This window comes from Cryptomeria japonica, chromosome 7 (assembly GCF_030272615.1).
Source record: "Cryptomeria japonica chromosome 7, Sugi_1.0, whole genome shotgun sequence".
In the NCBI taxonomy this organism is placed as follows: Eukaryota; Viridiplantae; Streptophyta; class Pinopsida; order Cupressales; family Cupressaceae; genus Cryptomeria; species Cryptomeria japonica.
Genome location: NC_081411.1, coordinates 255,333,139 through 255,343,513, shown reverse-complemented (window position 1 = coordinate 255,343,513; position 10,375 = coordinate 255,333,139). Strand labels below are relative to the sequence as shown.

Below are 10,375 nucleotides of genomic sequence, written 5' to 3'. Positions count from 1 at the left end.
ACCATCCCTTGTGGCGATATTTATACATTTTCCAAGCTAATTTAGCACCAAGTGCCAAATTTTGAAGGCTCATTTTTCTCAATCATGCCCCACCATCTTCCTTTAACAAACATGCTATGTGCCAATTGATTAAGGGAATTTTTTTCTCCTCTTTATGACCTTCCCAAATGAATTTTTTTAGCATCCCATCTAGAGAGGTAGCCGCCCTGCTAGACAGTCTTTAATAAGACATAAAATAAGTTGGGACAGCCGAGAGTACCGACCTAATCATTTGTAATCTCCTGGCTTGAGTCAACCATTTATTTTTCCAAGAGGTTGATTTTGTTTGGCACTTGTTTATCACCTCTTCCCATATTTTAGTGTCAACTCTCCCAGCAAACAATGGCACCCCTAAATATTTTATAGGAAAACAACCTTGACCATAATCCAAGATGCTCATGATCTTCAATTGTGTCCTTTTGTTTGAATTTAAAAAATATATCATCGATTTTTGTTTATTCATACTCTGACTAGAGCATTTCTCATAATCATCTAGCACCTTTTTAATTATTAGAGCTTCTCTTTTTGAAGCTTCTCCAAATAGTAGTGTGTCATCTACAAACTCCTTCCAAGCACTTCTACCATCAATACAAACAAAAATGGTGATAGGGGATCTCCTTGTCTTAACCCATTAGTAGCCTGAAAAAAGCCGCTAACAGTCTCGTTGACAATCACAGAGTAATTCACGGATGAAACAGAATGTTTTATACAATCCAACCACCTTTGCTTAACACCAAATTTTTTAATAACCTCAAAAATAAAATTCCAAGATACCCGACCATATGCTTTTCTCACATCTAGCTTAATGATCATACCTTTAGCTTTGGAATTATGTATTGTATGAATAGTCTCCGCTGCCATGCTTATACTGTCTGTAATCTCTCGCCACGAGGTGAAGCCATGCTACTCCGACAAGATGATCTTCATCATAATTAGTTTGAATCTATTCACCATCGACTTGGAAATGATTTTATATATAGTATTGCATAAGAATATGGGTCTTTAATCTATCATTGAAATACAGTCCTGTTTCTTTGGAATAAGGGCAATGTTAGTATGGCTGATTTCTTTTACAAATCTCCCCTGTTTTCTAAAATCCTCCACCACTTTGAAGATGTCATCACCCATAAAACCCAAACATTTAGGGAAACATTCCATTGTAATTCCATCCAGATCGGGGGCTTTGTCTGGGTGCATGTCAAACACAGCTTTCCTCACATTCTCTTTAGTAAAAGGGCTCGACAGATATTTGTTATCCTCATCGGAGATCTCTTGCTATATGGCATCCACCATCTAAGTTGATTGAATATTTTTCACTCCATTATCATTGTCAAGCAATATTTTAAAATTATTAACTACTATCTCTTCTATAGCCTCAAAGGAAGAATGAAATTTGCCATTTTGATCCAAGACAGTATCAATTTTGTTTCTATCATGCTTTGTCTTGACTGACACATGAAAGAATTTTGTATTTGCTTCTCCTTCTTTGATCCAGAGTTCTCAGGATTTATCTCTCCAGAATATTTCTTCTCTTAGTCAAACCTCTGCCAACTCCTCCTTTAGCGCTTTTTCTCTCAGGAATGTGTCATTGGTCATTCCCATCAACATGGTGTCTGAATTTATTTGCAAAAGTGCTTCTTCAATTCTAATTTTTTCTTCAAAAATGTTTTTGAAGCAATCTCTATTCCACCTTTTGATTTTTTCATTCATAAACTTCATTAGTTTTACAAAGATAAAGCTAGGGGTATCCCTAAATATATTACTTTCTTTCCACCACCATTCAAGATTGGATAGAAACTCCCCATCTCTCCACCATATTCTTAGGAATTTGAAGCTGGTCATCCCCTTAGGTATGCCTTCACTCAACTTTAATTCCACAAGGAAATGATTGGATAATGAAATAGGGAGAATGCATGCCCCCGCTTGGAAGGAAGACCCCATCCAATATTCTCCAATAAAGTGCCTATCCAATCTTTCAGAAATATTTGCAAAGTTTACTCTTCTATTGGTCCATGTGTATCGGCCATTTTTGGGCATAACATTCACTAAATGATTTCATTCTACAAAGTCTCTGAAATCATCCATCAGCTTATTAGTCATTCTCAGACCCCCCTTTTTCTCATCCAAATCCAATAAGGCATTAAAATCCCCTACCACAACAACCCTGTCACTCATTAAATCCTTAATCTTGTTTGTAAGAATATTCCATACCTTTGTCTTCTCTACAGTTTTTGTTGGCCCATATACATTGATTAATGGAAACTCTAAATTCTCCCTAATGCTGTAAACATTACAAATCATCCAATTCTCTACTTTCTCAGAGAGATTAACTTTCACACTATCAAGCTACCATAAGATACCTAGCCCACTTGCAGAACCATTGGCCTCTTGAAAAACACCTTCCCAATCTCTACAGTATTTTAGAAAACCTTCAACATTGTCTATGCTAAGTTTAGTTTCCTGCATCACTATGATTTCACTTGTGCTCCTACTTAACGCTCATTTGACCAAGCGTCTTTTGTTAGGGGCCGAGAGGCCCCTGACATTCCAAGTAGTTATTTTCATGTCTCACCAAGGGAGACAGATCCTCCCTTGGCATTTTTCATAAACTCAATGACACTAACTATCCTTTCTGTTTGGCTTTATCCTCTCTCACTTGCCTATTCGTCCTTCTTCCACGCATCCCTTTGGCTTTCCCTAATAGAGCGTTCATAGATTGGCTGATACATCTTTGATCCACATTGTCTAATTCATCTACTGACTTGAATTTTTCTTCCACTCCTAGATCATACTCAATCTCGGTATCTGAAGATCTTTTAAAGAGAGGCTTATGCAAGGAAGTATTATCTAATCCTGTAGAACTGACACACACATTAAAGCCAGGCCCTGCCTCCAATTGGCCATCTTTTGAAATATTATCAACCTCCAACACTTGGTTATTCAGAGAAAAATCCAAAGGAAAAGCATTGATTGCTTCATTATTCAATTTTGACACTCCATGTCCCTTGTTTGAGTTATCTTTGAATATAACCCCTTGTGATAGTTGAGTTTCCATCTTTTTCCAAACTTTCTTCTCCTTTTTGGGTGGGCCACCTCTTGCTCTTCTGACAAACATTCTGCAATTCAACACCGAATGAAGGCGACTGCCACATCTAGAGCAAGGAGAAATAACCTTTTCAATCTCTACTTGTTGCTTCCATTCGCCCGTCGCGGTAGAAAGAATTATCGGTGTTGGTATTCTTTGGACCGCACCGATTCGCAATTTGGCAAATTTGTAAAGGTTATTTTCAATAATCTGCTCGTCTATTTCCAATAGAGTGCCCAAAGATCTTCCAAGTTTTTTGAACACCACATCATCCCAATATTCAATTGGAAGGTTATACAGCCGAATCCATACTAGACTGTCATACACTGCTAAGGGAGTAGGGTCGAAATTCGGGGTCCATGGCTGTAAATAAATTGGATTGCCATTAACAAACAAATTTTATTGATTTAAAATCCGACATCTTTCGGATTCCTGGACAAAGACAACCACAAAAGAACCTTTTGGAATATATTTAACCACAATGTCCACACCCCAATTTTTGACAACCCAGTTATTGATTTCCATTCGGGACATTTTAGGGCCAATTATCCTTGCAATAACTACAAAATCCTCCCACAAAGCTTTCTCTAACAAGAATTCCATAGACAGATCAATAACAAAATCACCATTACTGCCTGTAAACCCTTCTGAGACCGATCCTTCCTGGTTTCCCTCTTGCGATTCTTCATCTCCTTCATCTGCCTTCCCAATTTTTGGGGAGCGCTTTTTCCATCCATATGGAATAAAATTATTAAACCTAAATCAATACAATATAATTTGTTTTAATTAATTATCATATTATATTATTTTAATTTGTTTTATTTTATAAATTTAATTTAAAAAGTTTGGATCTCCGCAGCCCTACAGCCTTCCTGAAATTTGTTTTGGGCGCAAAAATTTCGGATTACTCTCACCGACAAAATTTCCTAGAGGGGGCCCTCATAATGCACGGCAATGAAAAAGATGGGCCCATACTTCTTTCAAAACACACGACAATGAAAAAGATGGGTTGACGGCACATGTTTCCAGAGAAATTTTCAGCTAAGGCAAGAGAAATCTAAGAATAGATTTTGATTAAATACTGTGTGGAAAATCTGCTGCTGTCAACACTAGCGCAAGATTAAACACTAATAATCTTAGTAAAAATAAGGAACTATTTTTTTCAAACATATAAAAACTCATCTATAAATTCGATCATAAATTTTTTTTTTATATGATATCTCTAAGAGAATATTTTTCCACTGTGTTTACCTTCTCGCAAATTGATTTTACCAAGTGTCCAAACCCTTCTGAAGCATTTTGCTTCCACTTGAGCCCTGCACTCTTTGACTTTCTCTCCTGCAACAAAAGTCTATCGACTCCTGTAATGTTTAGATACGTAAATTATAAGAAACGGTCAAACAGAAGAAAATGACGTAAAATGGATCGAGTCATACAAGAATCTCCTTTGCTCGAGACAAAGCTCCATCAATAAACTCGACTAACTCGGCGACAACAGAATGTGGCCACAATCTATGAGATAGTTTATCAGCTGCTTCCGGAGTAGATTGCATTTATATTTTTTACATCAACGTTTTAGATATCATCAGGATGAAGAGCTAGAGAGAATGTAGAGAGAAAAATGATCAAGAAGCAAATCATAGAAGCTAAAAAGATGGAGGGAAGAGGCACAAAGATAGGGAGGGGGTATGAGAAGAGGAAGAAGTAAATATAAAATTAATAAAGATAGAAAGAAAATAGAGACAAGCCAATTTTTGGAAGGAGAAAATTTATGAATAAATTAAAATAATTAATGTTTAAGATAAATAAATAAAAAATGATATACTCCATCAACGAAAAAAAGACTGTTACGTAGAAAAATATATTTTGTTTTATATATTAAAAAAATATTAATTAAATTTTCACAAATAAATGATATTGTATACGGTGAAAATGGAATGACAAACTATTGTAAAATCAACAAAGATCCAACCACATAAAATCCAAGTTCTACAATTAAGAATTCACTATGCATGCAAAATATCAAAAAGATGAAAGATTATACCATTCACAAACTTAGTAGGGCTTGATCTCCATTGTTTCCTATCTTCATTGATCTTTCTTAATATAGTTGCTCTCAAATTTTGTATTGTGCACAAGAGCTCAACAAAGAATGCATTGTGGTTGTGTAGATGGTTGATTGCTTGATCCTGTGAAGATTGATTACATAAAGTCCTTAGCTGATTATATTTGGGTTATGAAATGACGAAATAATCTTCTTATATAGAGAACACCTTAGAAATGAAGGGATTAAGAGGTGAAAGGATGAATTAATTAAATAAATAAAGATCTATATAATTAATAGAAGAAATGGGACCATTTAAATAAATAAATTATTTATTTAATTTAGGAAAAGGATAATTTAAATAAATAAAAATATTTATTTAAATGAGAGGATAGAAAAGGATAAGTGAATTAATTAAATAAATAAATAATCTATTTAATTAATAGACAATTTATAATTAAATAATTAAATAAATAAAATATTTATTTAATTAAGCTAGGACAATTTTAGGTGTCTACAGATACAATCTATTATAATAAGAATATAGAGTTAAAGTGAAATATTCTTGAGTTTAATAGTTAAAGAATTTTTCCCATAAATTAATATTATGAAGCATTTAAAAAGACTGTATTCATCTCTTTCAAAATTTGGAGAACAATAGAGTGTGTGGTAATAACAAATTAAAAACTTAATGTATGGTAAAAATGATGGCATATAATTTTAATGTATGATTATTTTATTTTAGGATTTTTATTTTATGTTTTACATTAATATATAGGTTTTATTGTTATTTTTTATTTTATGTTGTTTATAGAGTTAATTTTAAATCAAATTCAAAATTTATAAGATTAATATTAAGATTACATATAAAATAACTAGAAATTATTTACGATTTTAAAAAATAATTATATTGATTAAATTATAATTTATATATTATTTATTATTTAAAATTTATAGTAATTACCAATTAATTCTTAATATTTTAGTCAAATATATTATAATTATAATTTTAGCTAATAAATATTTCAAAAATATTATTAATTTGTATTGTTATAATACAAATAATTAAGTAATGAATTTCACATATAAGTGAGACTCATCCCATGTTGCATATTTTTAGGGAGATGTAAATATTTTCTATGCATCCTACCCCTCATATAGCGTAGTTGATTTCTTTAATACTAAAAATACAAAAAGCATAGATAGTTATCATATTTATAATAGTTAAAAAATCCCACATGGTGACCTTAGAAATAACTTCGATGTAGAATCTATATGGTTATTATATCTTATGTAGTTTATGTTTTGATTACTTTCCGATATTATTTTGTCAAAATATGGTTGTTTATCATAGAATTAATATAAATCAAAATTAAGTGTTTCAATTTTTCATCTTATATAAACATAGACATTATTATAGCATAGACATATATATTAACATAGTTGATTTATATCTATCACTTATCTATTAATATCTTTGTTGTACAAACAACATCATCGGCTAAATGGTTTATCAATTGACATCATGTCCTATACAAATTTATGCAAAAATAGACCAAATTTTTTCCAAATAGACTTTTCACATCTCTTTGGTGCACCCATTGCACACAAAGGTGGAATTGATAGTTTTTGGTTAGAGTAAAATAGGTTTTACAGGGACCTAAAATCCAAACAAAAATAATGAGTTAGCAAAGAAAAACCATCTAAGTCATGATCTTTCTTGTCCACAAAAAATTTACAGCTTCAACGACAAAAAAAAACCCTTCAAATTTGATTTCAAAACATCACTTATTCAAAATAGAACAAAACTTGCCAAATCAAACTAAAAATACCATTTAATATATCTATCAAATTTCATTCATTCACACCAGCCAAAAACAAATTTTATTTCTCAAATCTATCTAAATTAACCTTCCTAAAATAGAATCAGTTTGGATGGTAAAACATTCTGACCTTCTAAATAGACCCTTAAATACAAAGGGGTGTGCCTAGATGAAAGAAACAGTAGATAAAATAATTTAAGAAAATCCTCTCAAACTAAACCCTTTATACAATTCATAAATCCAAATATTTTGAAAAGAATAAATGATCATCAAACTGTAAAGCATATTCTAACAAGTTCTCCAAGACAATCCTCTCAAAATCTTCTAAAATTCTAGACAATCCATCAAATCCTTACCCAAAAAACCCTTGAAAACAAACATAGCCAAATAAAGCTTTCAATAAAACCTAAATAAACCACAAAGCAATCACTTCTAATACAAAATATGCCAAAAAACCTTAATATTACTCAAAATCTAATATCTAACAAAACATACAACTCAATATTTAATAAATCCTTATCAAAATTAACCCTGTGCACACAAAAATTGAGTCAAATCTTTCATACAAAAATTGAACTAATTAGATATTTATTAATTAAAAAGTTATTATATTTTACTTTAAAAAAAAATTGACTTCTGATGTCAATTTTTTAAAATATTTGTTTTGTTTATTTTTTATGATGAATCATATATTTTCATATTAAAAAATAACCATAATTTAAAAAATTATTATTTTTGTAAAATTTATTTACGAATAAGGTTTTATTGTTTTTTAAAATTCATTTATGTTCTATAATTTCTTATTGTTTTTAACACTTGGAAATTATTTGAGGATGTAGGTTTATAAAACAGTAATATAGACTTTTTTTAATTAAATTTGTACAAAAATATTAATTATAGAACTTTTTTATAAATATCAAAATGTTAATAAATAAACATTCAACATAAATATTTTATAATAATATATAATTCATGTTATGATGATATAAAAGTATAAAAATTTTAAGATAAGGGGATGACCCTATAGTGTGACAGTTGTCATGAGCCCTACTGATAGGGTAGTCTCGATTTCCATTCCCCTGGCCTTGCAGCTGCTAGTCATTGGACAGTCTCCTATGCACATTTGGATTGGTTCTCTATGGTGTTCATACCATAGTTTCCATGTGTTGGTGTTATTTTGGTTGTTGACCCCCATGTACGGTTGTCTAGTGCAATCTGGTGTTCATGCCAAATATTGGACTGTCGTAGACGGTTGGACGACATCCCCGAGTGCTGACCTTGACACCTATTCTCCCTATGTGCTGGTGATTCTCGATGATGGAGCTTCTTTTCAAGGTGGCCTTCCAAAGGATGGAGGGATGAGGTGTGGCATGGAGAGATAAGGAAGGAGATGTGGAGGGATAAGGTGGTTTGAAAAGGGTCAGAGAGATAAGGGAATAGTTTCAGTATTATAAGGTGTGGAGTGATAAGGAGAGGCTTAGAATGTGATAAGGTGGTCTGTCATCCAGTCTGTTGGCTTGGAGGTGTTAATACCTCACATTAAAAATGTAATCATGGGAGAGGGTTCCCAAATATGTGACATTCACTGGTTCGTAGCTCAGTCAAAAGTGATTACCAATCCAAAAAAATGTATTAAGATAATAATAATAAAATAATATATGAAGATAATATTAGTTAATAATATAATTATTTTATAATTATAAAATGATAATATAATTTAATAGTAATATTAAGATTTAATAAATAAAATCATAGAAAAGGGGATTCAATCATAGAAACTCTAATTGTAAAGAAAAATAGATTAAAACAATAAAAAATCATACAAAGTAATTTGAACTCATTTTCTACGCCATTTAAATGCATGCATATGATGACAATTTGCAAATTTGGTGATTTCTGCTTCTTTGGGTGTAATGTTCCATACATCATATGGTCTCCTTCAATTGTTCCATGTATGGTGCAACTAGTGGATGGTCTTCCTCATAGTGTACGATGGTTACCATACGGAATACTCCCTTCTGGTAGTTGGTATGTGGTGAGTTTGGAGCTTGATTGTATGGTGGAAGGGTCGTATGGTAGTGGCCATATAGGTTGTACGGTAGTGGCCATATAGGTCGTACGGTAGTGGTCATATGGTGGGTGAGTTAACCACCGTGTTTCACCCTTGAACCCTCCAAACATTTAGACATTTCGGTGTCACAAGATGGAATGAGTTTATTATTATTCAAGATACAAGAGACTTAGATGTAGATGATGAATATTCACACATGCACAGGAAATTATATTGATAATGATCACAAATTACACATACTCTGAACAAAACTAGAATAGGGTGAGAAACTCCCACTGAAACTGCGGATGCCAAGTACGGAGGATCTCTCACCTCTGAAATGATGGACAAGTTGAACTCCAACTAGAATTTGCACCTACAAAAAAAAATACCAAATTCGAATACATATGACAAAGACTAACTTGGCCATATCTATGGGCTCCAGGAAACTTCTTGAAGGATTACAAACGAGCCGACATGACCAAACTAAGACTTGTCTAATCTAATGAAATAAAGGGCACGAAAGATTTGTTATTAAATTTGGGGCCTTACAATAATGTAATTAAATTTATTATTTAATTATATCCAGGGCATCACAGTCCTCCCGAGCCAAAAATTGCTTGCCCTCAAGCAATTGCAGGCTTGGATGCTCCAAAATTTGCTCGCCTTCCCACGTGGCATCCTCGATGGGTGGATTCTTCCAGCGCACAAGAAACTCCTTGACTGTACGTGATCTCAACCTCTTTTGTCTGACCTTAATGATCTCTGTTGGCTCCATAATTAGCTTCCCTACCTCATTGATGGGTGGCAAATCCTTGCATACTATGATGTGCTGCCCGACGGCCTTCTTGAGACATGATACGTGAAAAATATTATGAATTTGACTCCCCTCAGGAAGCTCCAACTCATAGGCAACTTTGCTCAGCCTTCGAACCACCCTGTACGGTCCATATAAATGCGTCTTCAACTTCTCCTTACCACTTGTCTTCGAGGAGGATTGTCTATACAGTTGAAGTCAGAGGTATACCAGATCACCCACCTCAAAAGCTCGCTCAACCCGGTTTCGATCGACATACATCTTTTGCTAGTTCTGAGCCTTCTACAGGTTATCTTAAAGAGATGTCAGGATGTCTAAACTCTCCTGAAGCCAATCTTTGGCCCTCAGTGCATGACTGTCTCGCAATGCCAAATCAACAAATGAAGAAGATTCATAACCATACAGAGCTTTGAAGGGTGGTATGCCTATTAACATGTGATAGGTGGTGTTGTAACAATGGTCACCCAAATGTAGCCAGCAAACCCAAGCCTTTTGTTGAGCTGAGACGTAGTTCCTG

At 33.1% G+C, this 10,375-nt stretch overlaps 1 protein-coding gene across 1 annotated transcript; it reads right to left on the bottom strand.

The window, feature by feature from the left end:
• Positions 1-594: 594 nt before the first annotated feature.
• LOC131856646 (secreted RxLR effector protein 78-like) lies at positions 595-900 on the bottom strand. Its single transcript, XM_059208501.1, has one exon. It carries the CDS (start codon positions 898-900, stop codon positions 595-597), a length of 306 nt encoding a protein of 101 aa, XP_059064484.1.
• Positions 901-10,375: the final 9,475 nt, after the last annotated feature.